Source organism: Balaenoptera borealis, assembly GCF_965194805.1.
Source record: "Balaenoptera borealis genome assembly, chromosome: 8".
NCBI classification, from domain to species: Eukaryota; Metazoa; Chordata; class Mammalia; order Artiodactyla; family Balaenopteridae; genus Balaenoptera; species Balaenoptera borealis.
In genome coordinates, this window is record NC_138865.1 from 20,605,494 (window position 1) to 20,626,478 (window position 20,985).

At 39.1% G+C, this 20,985-nt stretch overlaps 2 protein-coding genes across 3 annotated transcripts in view; one reads left to right on the forward strand and one right to left on the reverse strand.

The window, feature by feature from the left end:
- NUP62CL (nucleoporin 62 C-terminal like) overlaps positions 1-20,985 on the forward strand; it is an 888,162-nt gene that overhangs the window by 190,072 nt on the left and 677,105 nt on the right. The window lies entirely within an intron of this gene.
- DIRAS2 (DIRAS family GTPase 2) overlaps positions 1,046-20,985 on the reverse strand; it is a 42,174-nt gene continuing 22,234 nt past the window's right edge. For both annotated transcript variants that reach the window (XM_082401705.1, XM_082401704.1), the window contains one exon: positions 1,046-17,679. In XM_082401705.1, the coding sequence (XP_082257831.1) occupies positions 17,044-17,643 (600 nt within the window). In that variant the 5' untranslated portion in view covers positions 17,644-17,679 and the 3' untranslated portion in view covers positions 1,046-17,043. The remainder of the gene's footprint in view (positions 17,680-20,985) is intronic.

Genomic DNA, 20,985 nt, shown 5'->3' on the forward strand with positions numbered 1-20,985 from the left:
TAGAAAAACATAAGATATTGGGAAAATGTTGATGATTGAGCCATCTCATGAAATCTTGATATCCTATCCATGACAGAGATTGCCAGTGTATTTATCATGTCTTGTATTTTCTGTATTTCTGATGCTTTGACATCTGGGGCTTTATTGACCCTGGAAGGACTGTCCCTCCCAGGGTTAGCCAATTCCCAAAGACAATAAACAACTCACATATGAGCACACCTTTTTTATGCAAGTCAGCTGTTGCAGAGTCCACATCCCAACCACCTCCTTTCTGGGGCTTTCACACTCAGGCCCTTCCCTAATCACCCCAAAGCCAGATAACAGACAACCAAAGACAGCCCTTTTGCCCCAGAGTCTGCTGAAATTATTCAAACTAGCCAGTCCTAAACTTGTTCACCCTGTCTTGCTCAGCTCATTCCTTCCCACAGAAACCACAATAAAGGCTCTTGTCCACATTTTCCCTTCTCCCTCTGCCTCCTAGTACTTCCCTGCATGCTCCCCCACCCCACAGCATGGCATGGCATGCCCCTCTTCTTAAGATCTATGAGTATAACAAACTATCTTTTCAATGACAATTGTTTCCTGATCTGTTGGTCTAACCATACCTGAAAAATAATAAAACCTACATTTTAAAATAGCCAGTTGCCTCTCAATACCCATTTCCCCCTTCTTAATAGCAGATCCCCAACTTCTAGAAAAGCACACTGCCTCCCAGATAGAAAGACAGTCTTTCCGGGGTGTTCCTGGCCACTAGCAGTGGTTATATGAATAAGTTCTGCTCAGCGAGGGGACAGAAGTGCTGTGGATTATGCATACTTACCTTTGTGTCCATCCTCTTACTGTCAGCCTGCAGAGAGTTTGATGGCTGGAGCTCCAGGAGCCATTATGGGTCATTAGTATGTGTCCCACACCCCAGAGAAGGGGACGCTGAATCATCTAATGAATCTAGATCCCTCATGATTTCATGAAGCCATTGGACTCCTTTCAGTGAGAAAGAAAAAAAAAATCTATTTTGTTTCAATAACTATCATTTGAGATTTGGCTGTTACATTCAGCCAAATAAGTACATATAATACATTCTCCTTAATGTAAAAATATCATAATATCGTGACCTGAAGTAAGAGTTCAAGCATGTCAAGGTACTCAATGTGTCCCAAAAATATATCACTTGATCATGCTACTGACATTATCAGTATCAAAAAGAAAATAGTTTAACTCATCTTTAATGTCAAAAACTTGGTAAGTGCCTTTTCTTTCAGCTGTCAACATACTCAGTGCTGAAAAGCAACATGCTATATGTCCTGGCCTCTCCACTTTTTCTAAACATAGAAGACTGCCAAGGTGCTGGTGGCTGTGATTTGATCGTATTCCCAATTTTCACGTTTTCTTTGAACCATAAATAAGGAATGGGAAGCAAATCATTAACCACCAACTGCTTTGGAGAATAAAGCAGTGAGTGATTTGGCACTCAGGTGAAACCTTTCCCTACGGGTTCTGACCACAGTGTACCTTCTGCAGAACATATTTCCTTCTACAAAAGAATCACAAATTAAACAAATGACAACAACAGAACATCTTCTTTCATAGCATGAATTCTCTGTTGACCCCCCATGTGTCCCACTAGTACACTATGAACTGATTCAAGTATGGAACAGAATCAGCAAACACACTAACACATTGGTCACTGTCCTTCTACATGGCAGGCCATTAGTATTACACAATATCTAACAATAAATAAAGGAATTTTAACAAAAAGCCAGTTGTGCTTTCTCTCTGAGAACATCTGTAATAAACGTAGAGTCTGGTCTTATAGGCCTCTCTGTGATAGTATGACTTGTGTCTCTTCCTATGACAAAAATACAATTTGTGGCTTATTCATTTTCTTTATCAACAATTCATTAATTTCACACTTAAAAATATTATTTTGTATTTGTTCTGTAAAAAAATGAGATCATGATTGCTTTACTCACGATGGTAAAATTTTGATGAATTGATAAACTTTCTGAAAGGACAACTCATTGACCTTATGAGTCCAGACACATAATATCAAATTGTCAGATATTTTCCTCTTATTTCTTAAACACCTTTGTTTAAAGGGTGAGGGAGGAGATTCCTGTCTTAGAAAATTATCATGCTCACAGATTGACAGATTCACTATATTCATAGAGAGATTCCCAGTGTTTTATGACATTGTATGTTTAGTGTTTTGCTATTCTTTCATCTTGCCATTATGCTTCATTGAATCATGAGTTAGACATTAAAAAATGCAATTTAACAAACCAAGAAAGTCCATGCAACAAGTATGAAAACACACTAGCAAAGGTGAAGTGCCTAATACCAGCCCAGAGAACATGTCAAATCCCATTGCTTCTGGAACAGCTGCTGAGAACACAACTATTAGGAACTCAATGGGATTTCTGTGAAAGTCAATTTGTTTTATAGTTCACATTTGTAAAATGTATAGAATTAAAGAAAAACTGTTTCACTGTCTTTCCCTTGAAAACTATGAAAATCCCTACAGTCTACTCAACTGACCACATTTTGAATCATACTGGCTTACGGGGCAAAAGCAAGACATCCTGGAATGCCTGAAGAGGCCTCTGATGGACCAACTTCTTTGCATAATTTCTGTAAACTAATTCATTTTTAGTTGACATTAGTCAGCCTAAATTTGAGAAATTTTTTTAATAACCTGTCAAAGGAGAATTAAAAAAAAAACCTTTACAAGTGTGACTCTGGCATGTTCTAAGAATTTCACCCTTTATAGTACCATATTTATTTGTATTGTATAGGTTTTATTTATTCACTTGCTATTTTAAGAGGAAAAGTTTGATGAGAAGGAAATGCTAATCTTTGAGATCGTAAACCAGGAATAATGTAATAGTCAAGACAGAGTGGGTTACACTTCTGTAACAAACAACCCCCAAAATCTCAATAGCACAAAATAACAAATGTCTATTTCTCCCTTGGGGTATGTATACACTGCAGGTTAGCAGGGGGCTTTGCTCCTATCTCACCCTTGTCCTTACTCTGAGATGCAGGCCAATGGATCAACCCCTGTCTGGAACATCACCATCCCTGTGTGAGAAGTGAAGCAGAGCTCAGAAGGGCCCCTTACTGAGGATTAAATGCTCCAGCCTAGAAATGACAGGTATTTCTTCCATGCACACACCTTGGCCAGAAATGGTCAGATCCAACCTGATGATAAGAGCACCAGGAAGTGCAGTCCTACCCTTACCCAGAGTGGGAGGATAGAAATGTTTGGAGAACTGCACAGAATCCCACCATGAGTGATTAGGTGGGGTTGGCTGTTCCTTCTAACAAGTGTTTACAGGGCATTCCTGGTCCAAAGTACAGTTCAGGTTGCCAAGAGAGTTCAACAATGATTTCAGGTTAAATAGTATGGAACAAATCAGGACAGGCTCAAAAATCAATTCAGAGTAACAAAACATGTCATAAGAGCCAGAAAAGACAGGAAAAAATGAATCAAGAGGAATTCTGAAAAGGGAGAGAATTCTTTTTTGATTTAAATGACTGGGGAAGTCTTCACAGAGGCGTTTTTGGATAGCAGCCTTAATATAGGAAAAGATTTTAATATGCAGGGATGGGACCAGGAGACTGAAAGAAGGGATTTCTGAGCAGAAAAAACAACATGGTGAAAGTAATGCATTTTGACACACCCACTTTATAATTGTATGTTGTCAGTTTTACAGTGACCATGATATCTTAAACAAAGTTCATTTCCTCACCCTCCATGGAGTTCCTGATACTTACCTTATGGTTGTCTTATTGGGGTATTGGGGATACTTATATCTATAGTATCTAACTCTGAAGGCTGTTTTATTACTATGGTTGACTGGGGGCTATTGAGCACTTGGAGAGGTACTTCCTGAAAGCTATGTGTCTTTGTTATTAGATGAACCACAAAGAACGTAATCTTGACTTTTGACAGAAGGGAAATAAACATTTCACATCTACTTTATATCCCTTGTTGCCCCTGATTAAGAAACTGCAGAACTTTCATTGTAAATTCATTATGAGTGGCTCTATCTCCACTTAGCTTTTTTCTGACCCCTAGATCTCTCTCTTTATAGCAATTCAGCTGGAAGTTGGTAGTTTACATAAAATTACAATACCTAAGCTAACTACCCCCCATGTTACTTGGGGCAAAGGGAGTGTGAGGAGTTATAAGAGCAAACCAAAAAAAGCAAAAATAATAATGATAATTATCATTATGACAATAAAAGCTACTTTAAAATATCTGAGTCACATGCCTTCCTCTTCGGGTCCACCAATGACTAGTGATATACTAGGATGGGAAAAGACTTCTTTCAGTTAGGAAAAAGTAATGGAATGGGAAAGCAAATGAGAGAAATACAGAAATGTGAAAATAGGAGAGCATGCAAAGTCATACCCCGTCTGCAGCAGGACAGCAGTGGGGCAGAGCCGTTGCCTCAGGTCAAAGGAATGAGGTAGCCACTGAGTGTTGAATGTAAGAAGCGCTGAGCATTGATCACATTCATGGTATCCGAATCAGGGCAATAGCATATCAGCAGAGCTAAGGCATGATTGATAAGGGAGCCATAGGACTTTGGTATTTTCAGGCACTGAAGAAACATGAGGAGTTGTCAAGAATGGAGTGCATGGCATACTGGGATTGGGCTAGGTAAGGATGGGACACTCCAGACCGCTGCTGGGGTTCAGACCCAAGGCCAGTGAGATCACCTCACAGTTAGAGCTGACCAAACTGCTCTAGGTGGTGTGGTGGGTGGGCACTCTCTACCTGGATTATAATTTCCTCTCAATGCCAATCTTGGGAGATGCTACACATAGAGGAGGTTATGACCCTCACACCAATTTCACCAATTTAATATTGGAAAATATTCATTGAAGGGGAACTTAATTTAATAAGTATCATCTCCTCCACCCCAGGAAATTTATGAAGCTGGCAGGCCTTCCCAATTAAAACTGGCTAACAGTAGTGGTTCTTAATCTTTATTCCACATTCCAAAGCCACAGCCACATTCCAGATCTACTAAATCATGATTTCTGGGGTAGGGCGTGGATATTGATGGGGCTCAGGGCAGGCCGTGACAAAATATGTCAAAGTGGCATATTGATTATTTTGAATTAAGGTTCCTTAACAAATAGCCAGTGCAAGAAGGACACTCTGACCCTCCTTTGTCCCCCTGAAAGCGGGAAATAAATCTCCCATGTGAAAGGCATGCTTCCCTGAACCAGGAAGTACAGAGAGACCTTTATCACCAGAAATAGGGAACTCAGGGCCCAGCATGTAAACAAACTCTTCTTAGATTCTTCACTAATTAGTACCCAAATCTAAGTTTCTTTGTCATGTCAGTTCTCAAAAAATGCAGTTTCTTTGTCTAAAAGGTATAAAAGCTGTCCATTTTGGTCACTTCTCTGGGCCTCATATTCTTATGGAGCCCCCATAAGTACATAATTAAATTTGGTTTTTCTCCTGTTAGTCTGCCTCGTGTCAATTTAATTATTAGACAAGCCAGAAGAACCTAGAAATGCAGAGGAAAGTTTCTCCTTCCCAACAATTGGCTTAGTTGGCAGGATCTTCACTGGCTGGAAACTGCTTTCTCTCAGGACTTGTGCAGATAAAGAGGTTCTGGGAACTCTGACAAAATGCCACAGAATGTAAGAATTCTTATTGCATGAGCCTCCTGAATCTCTCTTTGCAAGGTCTGGTGGAAGTAAAAGTGGTGAGAGTCTTTTTTCTCTTTTTCTAAATTTATTTATTTATTTATTTACTTGTAATTTTTATTGGAGTATAGTTGCTTTACAATGTTGTGTTAGCTTCTACTGCACAGCAAAATGAATCAGCCATACATATATATATATATATATATATCCCCTCCCTTTTGGATTTCCCTCCCATTTAGGACACCACAGTGTATTAAGTAGAGTTCCCTGTGCTATACAGTATGCTCCCCTCAGTTGTATTTTATACACAGTATCAATAGTGTATATGTGTCAATCTCAATCTCCCAATTCCTCCCACCCCACCCTTTTCTTTTTCTAAATTTAGATTAGCAGAAAGTACTTGTGGAATTTGTTCCTTGGATTTAACAACTCTGGTGAAAATTTGGTAATGAGTACACTTATTCATCCCTTGTTTTTTTCCTAGAGATGGTCACTGTTTTCCCCTTTCTCTGTTGTGTTGTTCGTCATAAGGAGGAAAAAAAATAGGGCAGAACGCTGGCATGGGTCCCATAAGGCTACTGCTCAAGCCGACCTCTGGTACGTTCAGGGATCTCATCAGACCCACATCTGTTTAGATAAATTTTGCTGGGGGTCTCCTAGGTAAAAACTAGATGAGGTTTTTCCTTTTATTTTACCTTATGTTCTGAGACCTTGGCTTTGTGACCAGTGAGAATATATTTTCTGGCCTCTGCCATTTGGGAGGTGCAGCTTACTGGGGTGCATCTGGTGGCCAGATGAATGAATAGCCTGGAGTTCCAAGACACAAAGTCAGAAGCAGCACTCTCTTTACCTGGCTGTGCCAGCTTTCAGGGGAGTTTGTCACAAAGGGTCACAGCCCATCAGGGGACTTTGTTGTCTCAACTATCGTTGTTTTGTTAATGCTGGAAAATACCATTCCATTAGCACCTGCTTGGTGTCATAGATTATTAGGTTTGTAACTGGACGTATCTCATGGTTTCCCTGTGAGACCTGAGACACCATTTTCACCACACCATCCTTACTTACCACCTGTGCAATTAAGGTCTTTGCTTTCTCAGGTTATCTTTGAGAATGAACTTGCTGAATCTTGTGAGGGCTGAACTCTTTCGTGAGATGCCTCCTGCATCCTTGGTTAAGCCATAAAAAGGCTTATTATTGGTTTGGGTCACTATTAAGATCCAGCGTGCCAGGCTTCCCTGGTGGCGCAGTGGTTGAGAATCTGCCTGCCAATGCAGGGGACACGAGTTCGAGCCCTGGTCTGGGAAGATCTCACACGCCGCGGAGCAACTAGGCCCGTGAGCCACAATTGCTGAGCCTGCGCGTCTGGAGCCTGCGCTCCTCAACGAGAGAGGCCGCGACAGTGAGAGGCCCGCGCACCGCGATGAAGAGTGGCCCCCGCTCGCCGCAGCTGGAGGGAGCCCTCGCACAGAAACGAAGACCCAACACAGCCAAAAATAAATAAATAAATAAAATTAAAAAAAAAAAAAAAAAGATCCAGCGTGCCAATAGCCAGATGATAACCCTTTAAATTAGAAATCTAAATTGATATTTTTTACAATTCTTATTGGTATCTGTGGACAGACCAAATTAAAAAGTGGATACAAAGAAATATAACAGCTAACCTTACAGACTCCCTAACAAGATGAAAGAACAGAAATTAAACTTAGAACAAAATTGAAGTTCTCATCCAATATAAATTTCCCTTCTTAAAATATAGCCCCATCTCCTCAGCAAATTCCCGTAACTCCCAAAACTCCTTCACCTTTTGCGGAAAAGCCCTTAAACACCCAGCTGCTTATTTTAACTTCCCTTTCTCTACAAGATTTACAGAGAGAGCTCCAGCCTAATTTCTAGAACCAAGGTCTATAGGTTACTCATATTAGTGCTGTAACCAGGAAATAAATTAAGCAGCAGCACCCAGGATGGACAATAAGGTTTTGTCCTCCTGTCCTCCATTTTGCTGAGCCCTATAATCAGGCTTTCCAGCTTCAGGTCTTCCTATGCAATGTCCTTTGCAGATATATCCTAGACCCCCGTCCCAAATAATTAATGTCCTCTAGACAGTAGAACATAAAAAACATTAAAATATTTTGATTTCCATCTTAGCTGGAAGTTTTCTTCCTGATATAAAAAGGCAAATTCAAAACAGTGTGACTGAGTGAGCAAATCAACCTCTAAACATAATGAAAAAACCTACCCAATTCTTTGAAGACAGCTTACGGAAAAGCAAAAAAGTGTAAAATCAACAATACTCAATTTACTACTTGAGTCTTTAGAAAAACAAAAGCATAATTCTGAAATATCTCAAATCCACTCAGACATTTTCCTATTTACCACCAGACATTTGCAGATATTACAAAAATCAGGATATTGGATGTACAATTGGTCTGTACTTAACAAAAAGAAGAAAAAGTTTAAATAATAATTACCGTAGACTTCTATAATAGTCAAATACACCCCAAAATCCTAAGAGAAAACTTGCGTTCTTTCTGTCTTCTGAAGTTGTAAATTTTACCATGTCTATGTAAACATCTTGGAAGGTAATTAAAAATCTGTCCAGACTGAAGAAAAAAAGTGGGGTGGTGGGGGGAGTTGCCTTTTTAAAATACATACTGTTGGGAAGACTGTCTTGCCCAAAATCTAGTTCTCGGCCTTCTTAAGATTACTTGTCAAAGACAAATACAAATCTTAAAAGTCTTCCCCATAAAGAGTACAAAGCTTTAGCCATCTGCACTTATAAACTTAACTTATTCCAACAGTTATTTATAAACTAGTGAGTTTTCTATTGTTATATGTAATTCATGACTGAAATTTTAAAATGAAAACTATAAGATCTCTGTTTGTGTCTGTCTGTATGTATGTCTATGTATGTGTATTATAGATACGGTAATTTTCTACCTTCAGGTACAATTGCCAAATTTAATTTGAGCTCTATTTAATTAGCTTAAAATTAAGCACTTATCAATTAAGTATATTTAAATCTCATAAATATAATAGAAACTAACCCATATGTTTTTCAAATTTATGTGACCTAGGATAATTTTTGGTAAATAAAATCTAGTTTAAGTTTGTTGGTTTAATTAATACAGGCATGTCTTTAGAGTTATCAACATTAAATATAATACTTTTTTTCTACTTAGGTGTACTAAAACTCAAATAAGTTTATCTTATCTCTGTTACAAAATTTGTCATCAAGAAAAATAAGGTGATGGTTAATAGTTTGAATGTCTTGTTAAATCTTCAATCTTCAGGAGTAATCTAAGTATGATTATTTTTTAAAAAAGGAATTAAATAGATGTAAATGAGATAAGAATGTTTAGGTGAACTTTTTAAGTTACGTTGATTGTTTTACGATATATCCATTTAGTTTCCCAAACCTCTTTAACTTCCACCCTTAGAATTTTGCTAATTGAAATGATGGGGATTTATTAAATGTCTGATAATTTCCAGATAAGATAAAATACTGAGACATTAATTGCTGAACAAGTCTATCTACTTTTGACTTCTTATTACAGAGTCTAAAGATATTTGAGTCTATTCATAAACATGACATATGCCACATTGAAAACTTGTGCTGTGAGGAAATGTATGTTTCTAGAAATTATGAAATGTATTCATAAATTTGCCAGTCTAAAGACTGCTGGTGTAGTAGTTCACAATTGCTTACTTCATAGTTTTCACTAGAAATTAAAGTTTCTAAGGGTTAAGAATTCTAATTAATATATATGATTAAAGCTACTGGAAACAACTTTATATGCAAGGAAAGTAGGATGTGTTTTTGGTTAGAAAAGGTATGAGATATGAAGATGCATTTTTGCTGAGGGAAAATAAAATAATTTTTTCCTAAAATAAAGCTGAATGGAAAAAACAAACAACAAGGGATGAACTAAAATGGACATAGAAAGTTGTAGAAGGTTTATGAAAAAGGAATCTAAGAAAGAAAGTTTATGTGTGATCAATGAATTTGTTATAAAGTTTTTAAAAATAAGCTTTAATATCAATAATGTACTTAGGTAAAACTAAACCTTAATTTTCCTTCATCTGCTAAAAGAAAAAGGTTTATTGGACTATTAGTCTGCTCTTGTGAAAGGTTTTTTTTTTTTTTTTTATCTTTAATGTAATCTGCCTAGAAAAACAAAGATTTTATGTTTTGCCTTTATCAGCTTTTTGATTATTTTTTAAAAATTGAATCTTTTCTATATTAAAATGCTAAAGCTTTGTACAACTATTTAACTTTCTGTATTTGCCTGTGAAGTCTTTAATTGTTGTCATGGTTAAATGAATAAGTATTGTTTCACAATAAATTATGATCCTATTTGACCAAGTGTTTTAAAATCTCTGATATTTTTGACAAATTTCCCCCAAAACCAAATTCTAAATGAAGTCTTTTTGACCAAAAACTAACTTTGAGAGTTTCTAGAGAGCCCCTGGAGCATCTCAAAGGATATATTCTCTCTCCTTACAAAAAGAGAGAGATTAAACTAATTAGGTGTATTTGGTATGTTAAATTACATGGGAAACATTATCAAATAAGTGATAATGAACCTTCTGAGGTTATATTGTATGGGTAAATGTTATTAATGTAAGTGTTCTAGAAAATATATAAAACTCTTAAAAATCTGATATGTCCTAGTATAATGTTATTGTCTGTAATTCTAATTACTATTTTAAAATGTGTGTCACAAAAATAACCAAATTTCCTTGTCAATTACATTAATGAATTCTCATTTGATACTTAATCATGATCATTTTTAAGTCTTTTTGCTTTTTCAAATATGTTTCATCTTCAGAGAAATTCATGGACAGGACTCAACATATTCTAAAATACTGTGATAACTTTCAGACCATACCACTAAACTAGGCAAGAAGTTACAAAACACAAATAGAGAAACAGATGGCTTCATAAAACTGCTAACTAAAGATCAAGATCAACAAGCATTAATTACATGGGACTGAATGAATAGGATGATTATAACTTTTACGACTTTTTTGTTTGAAACATTGTTAATTTTTGTTAATGTTTTGTTTTCCGGATATAAGGAAAACTTTCCTCTTAAACTATGACTCACAGAAGTTTGGTAAATTATTCCTTTGAAGCAGAATTGAAACATTTATCTTTTCTCCCTGATTCCTCCAGAATTTGAAAATTCAATGAGTATTCTTTATGGCAACATAGTTATTTGCACAAGTTCACTAAGAATCTGTTCTCTTTATAACAGGACACAATTGAAAGCACTAGCTATATTACCAAGGCTTTGACTGGAATGTCAGCCTTTGAGAGAGGCATGCATAAACTCAGATATGACTAAACAGGTTTAAGGAACTAAGGTTGACTTAATGGAGCCAATAAAGTCCCTTGACAAAAGTCTGGTATCTTGCTTACAGGGTTCCCGATAGCCTAACCAGGTAAAAAAGTTACTTCTTGGCAAGTGCAGGAAACTCTGAACACGTTGTGGACCTCACAATCAAAGGAATTAACCCAAACCTTTAGATATTGCAGGGGAAATCTGATGACAAACAAGTCCTTAGCTTTGCCTCCTAGTCTTGAGAAGCATTTAAAAGTTCAATCTGGGATTCCTTATGAAGAATCCCAGCAAAGCAGAATAAAAGAGTCTATGTGGTCAATCACTATTCTTGCTGCACTTATGTAAATAGCCAGGCCAAGTGTAATGAAGCTAGACTCATTTTTCAAATAAGTTAATCTTAATTTGTTTCTCTTTGGTAAAAATGAGGGTGATGTTGAGAGAGAAAAACTATGTCTCAGTAATATTCTTTTGTGGATATTAGATTCTGTTGCTGGAGAAGGGGGTGCAGGAGAATGGTCATGTCCCATCTCTCCTGCAAGTTGGGAGAGTTCCTGGGGTGGGTTGCCAAATGAGGAAAGAATTTAAGAGGGAGCCATAGTAAAGTGGAAGCAAGTTTACTTAGAGAGATACACATTCTATAGGCAGAAAGTGAATGCAGGCCATCTCAGTGAGAGTGGCCCTGGGGTGTGGAGGTGGTTAGTTTTTATGGGCTGGGTAATTACATACGCTAATGAGGGGGAGGAACATTTTAACAATTTAGAAGATGAGGTGGGGATTCCCAGCAATTGGGCCACCTTCCAATTTTTGGCCTTTTATGGTCAGCCTCTGAACTGTCATGGCACCTGTGGGTGTATCACTTAGCATGCTAATGTATTACAGTGAGCATATAATGAGGCTCAAGGTCTACTGGAGAGCCAATCTTCTACCTCGTTGGTTCTTGGGCCTAGTTGGTTCTAACTAGTTTTGTGCATAATTAAATTTTGTTTTTCTCCTGTTACTCTCATGTCAATGTAATTATTAGGACTGTTACTGAGTCCAAGTTCCCTCTGCTCGCCACACGAAAGGACAACAAATAGGGAGACGAAGCGTTGGGGCAAAGAATAGTGACTTTATTCAGAAAGCCAGCAGACCGAGAAGATGGCAGACTAGGGTCCCCAAAAAAACCATCTTATCGGGGCCTGGATGCCAGTTTTTTTTATAGAACAGAGACGGGGAGGAGGTGAGGGAGTAAAGTACAAAGGCCATTTATCTTGCAAAATCGGAGGGGATGTGTTAATTTCTTCCTTTCTGCAGCCATTCACAGGTGGGCAGGGTCAGAATGTCTCTCTGTGGGCTGAACAAAGGCCTTTTAGTTTAACAGTCAGGCAGAGGGGCATGGTTCCCTGTGGCAGGCCATTACGTATGCTTACAGCTATAGACAGTGATTATAATAACAAAAACAAAGAAAAGCAAAGGTTAAAGTAAAAGAAACATACCCAACATGGAGTCAGAATTGGCTCTTCCCTGTTATAGGCCAGCCAGAAGAACCTAGAAGGGTAGAGGAAAATTTTTCCTCCACAACAGTATCAATAAATTTCAAAACTCCACATCATTCCAATGTGCAACAAAACTGGAGTATAAGTAGATTACAACCTTGCTACTCAAACCATGGTCAGTGGGCCAGGAACATCCATAGTACCTAGGAACCTGTTAGAAGTGCAGATTCTTAGGCCCCACCCCCTCCTGCTGACTCAGACTCTGCTGAAGCACAAGGTCTCAAGTGTTTTATTTGCACATTAAAGCTCGATAAGCACTGCATGGGATGCCCTTTAATGGGGTCTAATGGGGCCTGCTGGTTGTTAATTATTTCTGTAAATGGAGAAATCCCTGAATAATGTAGTATTAATGATCTTGGGAGGGGGAGGAGGGGTGGAGTATGCCGAGAGCCAGACTGGAAAAAGCTGTTAAAGAGGCTTAAAGAAACTGAAAGGTTCTGGCTGATTGCTGTATCTGCATAGATTAATTTTCACACTGCCACAGACCTTCGAAACAGAGTCTTACATAGTCCGAGGGGTTTTATTTCCACTGAAGGCTCAAACTGTGACAAGATAGCTCCAACTGCTTTGTGCTTATAGTTAATTTAATTCTCATGGCCACTCACGCTGCGGATGCTAATAATTCCCATTTTGCAGAAGCACAGGGAAGTTAAGAACCTGCCCACGGTCATAGTTGACCGTGGTTTGTTGATAGTTGTTGTCTTTCAAAATCAAAAGTCAGGTTTATTTTATAGTTGGTGTTGAGAAGAAGGAGTAAGGACCAAGGGTGTCAAACAGAAATTGTGCCCGGGAACAGTGCTGGGGCTTTTGTACATCAACTCCACTTAATAGCCTGGCTTTTGTGAGGAGGCCAGGAGATTTGGGGGAAACAGGATTAAAGAGGAGTTTTTCTCCACTTCACTACTCCTATTCTAAGCCAGGGAGGGGCCCTGACCCTACTCCTTCCCTCTCACCTCACTCTGCCTGGAGCATAATGTCAGCCCAGTGACAAACAGTGAGGAAATTTCCTTAGAACACCGCAGGGCAGCTGCGGTCGCCAACCCCAGACCTGCAGGGCCTGACAATCTCTTATGTGGTCAACAGGTGCAAGAAAGCAGCTGCAGAAGAACTAGGGCAAGACCATCACAGACCCACTATGCCCTGAAGAGTAAGAAATACCACCACCTTCAAGCCGTGTGTCAGAACCGAAGCTTTATTTTAATATTCTTATTTTCAGAACATCACTGGCAACTAGAAACTTGTATGCAAGAATGATTTTTATAACTGTAAATAAAATAGATAATGGAATTGTAACAGTAAATACACCTTAAATATAAATATACACATTGCTATCCCACATGTATAAAAGTCATGCTCTGTAAATGTTCTGTCCACACACTGTCTTTGTGGGGCACTGAATTCCAGGATGGATCTTTGAGGGTTTACATGTGTCCCATTAGTTATGGATATTTCCAGAGAGCTTATGTAGGAGCAACACGTTACAAATTTTGAAAAAAAAAATTAAGTATCACAGAGCATTTTTTTGGGATATTTAATACTTCTGTTCTATAAAGAGAGCATTTCTTAAATGTTACAAATGGTGAAACAAATATACTAGCTTACAGATATGTACAATGTACTACTTTATACTTCAAAATGCAGGAAGATAAATTATATATATTTTATATACATATAATTTTAGATCTAATGAACAATTCAATATTGCTCTTGTGTTGGTCTTGCTGTATTGCATGCATGCCCAGGGCACGCCCATGGCTTATCACCAGATGGAAGAGGGATTGGCAGGGACAGAACGGGACCCATGGAGCCCCAAGCTTATTCCCGGAGTGCGATCTTCAAAGCAATATTTTGAGTTTTGTAACTTACTGTGGCAAGGTCAAAATCTTCTGTGTCCATATGCAATGCAGGACGTGTCCTCAAGAACCACAACTACTTATTCGGGGACTGGCCCACATAAATGCTAAAAACATCTGGTTCAGTGGGACTAACTCCTCGAGCCCTGAATGTCCACTGGGGAGCTCTGAAAATATTATTTTGAGATAATCATCTATATCCTCAGTGCAGTTCATAAAAAATGATCTCAGAATAAAGACCCATGATTGAAGCATCAGTGGCCTTCCAATAAACTCACAGGCAAAACACAAAGGAAGAAAATGTGTCCTGAATGAGATCAGATTTTCAATAATTACAAGCTTCTCATATTGATCAAGCTGTAAATACTTAAAAATGTAGACACCGCCTTGAGAGGGCTAAATAAATTTCTAACTTGGATTAGGAAGAATGGGGCACTGACAGGGAGCCCACATACTGGGAGCCCTATGGGCATTACAGCCTGTGGCAGACATCACATTTTACCATTAGTGTAACCCACCCAAGATCTCTAAAGTTCATTTTGGCCATGAAGTCCTGTTTCTTCTTCCACTTAACCCATATCCAGATTACAAATGGATGACATCTCTCTGAGAATGGAAATAGAAAAAAAATGGTAGGGACAAGTTGAAAAGCAAATGTTCTAGAAAACACACCAATGAGATCTCACTGTGAAGGCTGTGGAACAGCCACTTGGAACAGAAGGAGCCCATCAGAAGGTGTGTCCATTGGGACTTGGAGAGGGATTTGGTGGCACCCAGGCCACTTCTCTACCCTCCCTGCCCAAGTTCTGTTCTAGGAGGCCAGAGAGGTGGGCTGACCATGGAGCCAATGGTTCTCAAAGTACCTCCCACACACTAAATACATCACAAGGATGAGTTATTAGCAGAGGAGAGGGGATGAGATGAAGGCAAGAAAATTTAACCAGAAAAAGGTTAAGTTAGGATCTGTTGAGAGCACAGAACTGCACAATAGTTGCTGCAGCAGGAGGCACAGGAAAGACACAACAAGTGCAGGAGAGAAGGGCATGTGCAAACGTCCAAACTTGACCATCCTGCCCCAGCTGGGCGCTGCTGCCCAGCAGCCGAGAAGCTCCCCTTACATGACCCTGAGGACATCACTCTCTCTGCCTGCCAGGCAGGTGACAGGAAGGTGTGCTGAAAGGGAAAATTCCAGAGGAGGCCAGAGTGGGATGCAGGCTGGAACAAACAAGAGAACTTACAGGCCCTGTCAGTGGGAATTTTCAGGAAGCAGACCCAAAGCAGCCTTGAGGATGGCAGAAGAATAAGCTGAGTGGGCTATGCCCGGCCTGTGACAGAGCCTGCCGGACCCATTTCCACCCAGCATGCTGGAACCAGCAGTGGCCGTAATTTGGTTTGAAGGATTGAGGATGCACACGAGATCATTAGGAGGAAAAAATAATCATTTCCAGAGTGAACCCTGCATTGAACAGCTCTTAGAAGACATTTCTAATGGAACATGCACGATAATCTATTACTTGAATGCATTTCCCAGGAATATACTCGTTATAGATAATCATCAAAAACACAGTGAACAACCTTTGTTTCAACGTATTTCATTAAGATGCAAAGTATGGCACAGACATGTCCGTGTCTGTTAGAAAATGGATGTGCTTTTGGTCTTCGGATGGCCTTTGCTGGCTGTTACCCAGTTGGACACAGATCGAGTTATTGAAAAGAAGAAAATCATGTTGGAGGACAAAAATGTCTAAAAAATAGTTACTTTAATTGCTTTTATTTAAAATCTGAGGGCTGGAAGAGTTATACCCCTCATGGGTCAAAGGAAGGAAACTTCACATTTCTCAAACTCTCAAAATATAACACACAGGAGCGTTATTGCAATGTTTTAGTATTGTCACAATATCCTTACACAAACATTTTAAACGGAAATTGAAGAATTTCTGACAGAGTGGCACACTCTTAGTGAATTCATCATTTTATGTGAAAAGAAATACCCTAAAAGGCTAAAACGATACCTGCTAATAACTAGACTTAGTGAGGTGAGGACCTCCCCTCAGAGTGGCAAGGCTCACAGGTCAGCTGGGAACTGACAGTGAACATCCTCTGGCGGGTAGAGAGGCTGTGTTATTTTTAATTCAGTAAAAGAACCATGGAACCGAACAACTTTGGCTTGGTCTTCTCACCTCCTCCCACCCCTCCCCTCCCCAAGGGTTGTCACTGGCTTCTGAGCAGAGGGGATGCCTGGTCTGGGGGTGGTGCCTGCAGCTCTGGGTTAACATGCTCTCACATGCATGCAGATGGTACTTCCCCCTATCGGCACACGGTGCTTCCGAGGGCACAAGCCCTCACGCCTCCTGATGGCGAACGATGCCTCCAGAAATGGCTGGCACCCCACTTGGTTCCCTGCGATGCTGAGCATGTTAGCTTTCATTTTAAGCATTTGTCAGATTCCCTGATTCTGGAGAGGGGGTGCTTATTGGTGGTGGTGTAAAATGCCCTCTGAGGACAACAGCGCACATCTCGGTCAAAATGCAATATTTAACACGTGGGCATCTGACATGCTACCCTGACGACTGTGGGTTTCACGTGGAGGGGGAGGGGAGGAGAGGGAGACACACAATTGCTGCTCCCACGGGAGGGAGTTCACATGATCACGCACTTGCCCTTGAGCTTTTCTTTCCTCTTCTGCTGCTTGCTCTTTTTCCCGTCGATCTGGAGGCTCACGGTCCTGCGCTTCTCCAGGTTGAGCAGCTCCTGGAAGAGCTCCTTCACGTTGTGGTTGAGCTTAGCCGAGGTCTCCATGAAGGCGCACTTCCACTTGCGGGCCAGCGCCTCGGCCTCGCTGCTCTCCACCTCGCGGTTCGGGCTCTCGTCACACTTGTTCCCCACCAGCATGATGGGGATGCTCTCCACATCCCCTTTGATCTCACAGATTTGTTCATAGATGGGTTTGAGCTCCTCCAAGGACTGCCGGCTGGTGATGGAGTAGACCAGAATGAAGGCATGCCCTTTGGAGATGGACAGCCGCTGCATGGCAGGGAACTGGTGGCTGCCCGTGGTGTCCGTGATCTGCAGGGTGCAGATGCTCTTGTCACAGCTGATGACCTGCCGGTAGGTGTCTTCCACAGTGGGGATGTAGCTCTCCCGGAATGTACCTTTCACAAACCGCAAGACCAGAGAGCTCTTGCCAACACCACCTGCGCCGAACACGGCCACCCGGTAATCGTTGCTCTGCTCTGGCATGTTGCTTGAGGGCTCCAACGATCAACTAGGAAGCACCTAGCAAAGGAACCAGATGTTTGAGAGAATTAGTAAAAGAAAAATCTACGAAAAGGTTGCTTTACCCTCTCTTGATAGCTTAAAACAAAATTGAAATGGTACAGTTTGCTTTCACTTTCCCAACACAAGAAAAATTCAAATTTCATTTTATAATTCTGTAATTCTAAATCCAATAATTATAGCTAATCTCCAGTTTTCAATAGGGCTGTTGATCTACTGAGTGGATAACTTGAGCCAGTCTATTTCTCCTTATTGGACCATGGTTCTGAGCAGCTTTGCTCTCACATCACCCTGTGCCCAGGGAAAAGATGCCAAGTCAGCCCAAGGGAAGCAGAATCCAGGAAAGGTAATGGGGAGATGGAAATTAACCAAGCCCCAACACACACACACACACACACACACACACAATCACAATCACAATCACAATCACAGCAGATCTTTACTATTTAACCTGAAGTACTGTGAATACTCAATACACTGGTCATAATATGTAATTTTTTAAAAGTACAAGGAGCAGGTTAAAGGCGAGGAGAATGCAATTTTTACTCAGTGTTTCTATTAACTCATGAAATCCTCACCAGCCTGCAGAACTGGTGTCATTATTCCTGTTGTGAAATGAGGAAACACAGAAGGAATAGGGGAATGTAATGTCCCCGACTTCACACAGCCAGTGAGAGGTGAGGCAAGGATGTAAACTGCAGTATCTCTGTCCCACAGGCTGCTGTCCCACAGGTTGCTGGACAGAGAGCTGGCCACAGGGGCCTGGGCACTACTCAGGCCATGGTGTGGACTCTCATTTAGCAGTAGGAGTTGACAGTTAACTAAGAAGCTTGGAGGGTCCTTTTATTAATCAAATTTAAAATGATTATGGGTGCTCTATTTTTAAGAATTATAAGAAGTCAAGTGTTACTAAGATAGTAATATAAACCACTATTAATGATCATTAAAATGGAGTAGAATGGGGTTTCCCTTCATCACAAACATCACCCCTTTCCTGACATATAGATTATCAAACATCTTTCATCCTATTCCTTCTTTGGTAAGAAAGGGCATATGACATGCAAAAAAGTAGAGAATCAAGAAACAGCCAACATTTTTAAAACAAAGTAGGCACGTAATACGGTAATGTGAAGCATGGAACCCATTTTCTCCAGGCAACATTGTGCTGACTTTCACTTTTCTGATCTTAGAGTAACCAAGGGACAGTAATAAAAGGCATTGCTCAAAGTCATTTTCAGAGACCAGTAAAAATTAAATATAATTAGCCATGGAAGGAAATGGGTATGTGCAGCTAATGTCTACTGGCAAACAGATCAGATCAAAGCCCAGGACTGTGGCATCTCATCTCCTGATTTCTTTCTGAGTTCACCATGTACATCTGCCTCCAAATCTGCTCAATTAAATACTCAGCTGTTCTTGTGCACACTTTGGAATCCCTAACCTTGCGAAAAACTGAAGAAGCATCTATATGTATATACATACATACATATATACGTATGTATGTATTACTGATTCTCTTTGCTGGACACCTGAAACTAACACGACATTGTAAATTAACTATACTTTGATGTTTTAAATGGTTACAATTTTTTTTTTAAAAAGAACAAACTGAACCCAAAGTAAGAAAAATGAAAGATTAGATTACAGTGGAAAGTAATAAAGAATAGAAAACCAACAGAAAAAATTAATAGAACCAAAATCTGGTTTTTTGAAAATATCAACAAAATTAAATTTTGCACTAGACTGAACAAACAAAACAGTGAGAAGACTCAAATTATTAAAATCAGGAATGAAAGAGGAAACATTACTGATCTTGCAGAAATAAAGACTATAAGGGCATGACCAACTGTAAGCCAACAAGTTAGATTCTTCAGATGAAACAGATGGAAACTACTCAAGCTGACACAAGAAGAAATCAAAAATCTGAATAGAACTATTAATTGGATAGTAATCAAAAAACTATCTAAAAAGAAAATGCCCAGGTCCAGATGGCTTCACTGGTGAATTCCAGCAAACATTTAAAGAAGAATTAATACCAATTCTTTACAGTCTTCCAAAAAACTTAATAGGAGAAAACACTTCTTAATCTTTCTGAATCCAATATTACCCTGATACCAACACCAGACAAAGATGTCATGAGAAAACTACAGACCCATTTCTCTTATGAATATAGATATAAAAATCAACAAAATACTAGCAAATTGAATCCATCAATATACAGAAAGATTACACATCATAACCAAGTAGAATTTATGCCAGCAATGCAAAGTTGGTTTCATATATATATATATATATATATATATATATATATATATGACATGTATATAACATAACACACCATATCAATAAAAGACAAATCCATGATACCTCAGTAGATACAAAAATTTGACAAAATTCAGCACTCCATTATGTTAAAACAAAAACACTTAAACCAACAATAAAAGGGAACTTTCTCAACCAGATAATGGGCATATAATGAAAAATACCAAACTAACACAATACTTAACGGTAAAAGATTGAAGGCTTTCTCCCTAGGATCAGGAAAAAGAGTTTCCACTCTTACAGCTTCTATTCAACATTTTACTGGAGGTTTTAACCAGGAGAATTAGCAAGAAAATGAAATAAAAGCCATCCAGATTGGAAAAGAATGAAACAAAACTGTATTGCAGGTGGCATGACTTTGTAGATAGAATATCCTAGGGACTCCACTAAAAACTATTAGAACTAATAAAATAGTTCAACAAGTTTTCAGAATACAATACCCATTTAAAAATTAATTGTATTTCTACACACCTTGCAATGAACAATCTAAAATTAAGAAACTAATTCCATTTACAATATCATGAAAAAGAATAAGATACTTACGAATAACCTTAACAAAGAAGTACAAAATGTATACTCTGAAAGTTACAAAATATTGTTGAAAGAAATTGAAGACCTACATTAGTGGAAAGACACCCATGTGTACGTATCAGAGGACTTAATTTTGTTAAGATAGCAATAGTCCCTGAATCACCTACACATTCAATGCAATCCTTAAGAAAATCCCAACTGACTACCTTACAGAAATTGACAAGCTGATCCCAATATTCACAGGAAAATTCAAGAGACCCAGAATAGTCAAACCAATGTTGACTGAAAAAAAAAAGAACAAAGTTGGAGGACACATACTTCATGATTTCAAACTCACTACAAAGCTACAATAATCAAGACAGTGTGATATTGGCACAGGATAGACAAATATATGAATGAAAAACTTCAGAGTCGAGAAATAAACTCTGACTTTTACAGTCAACTTATTTTTGA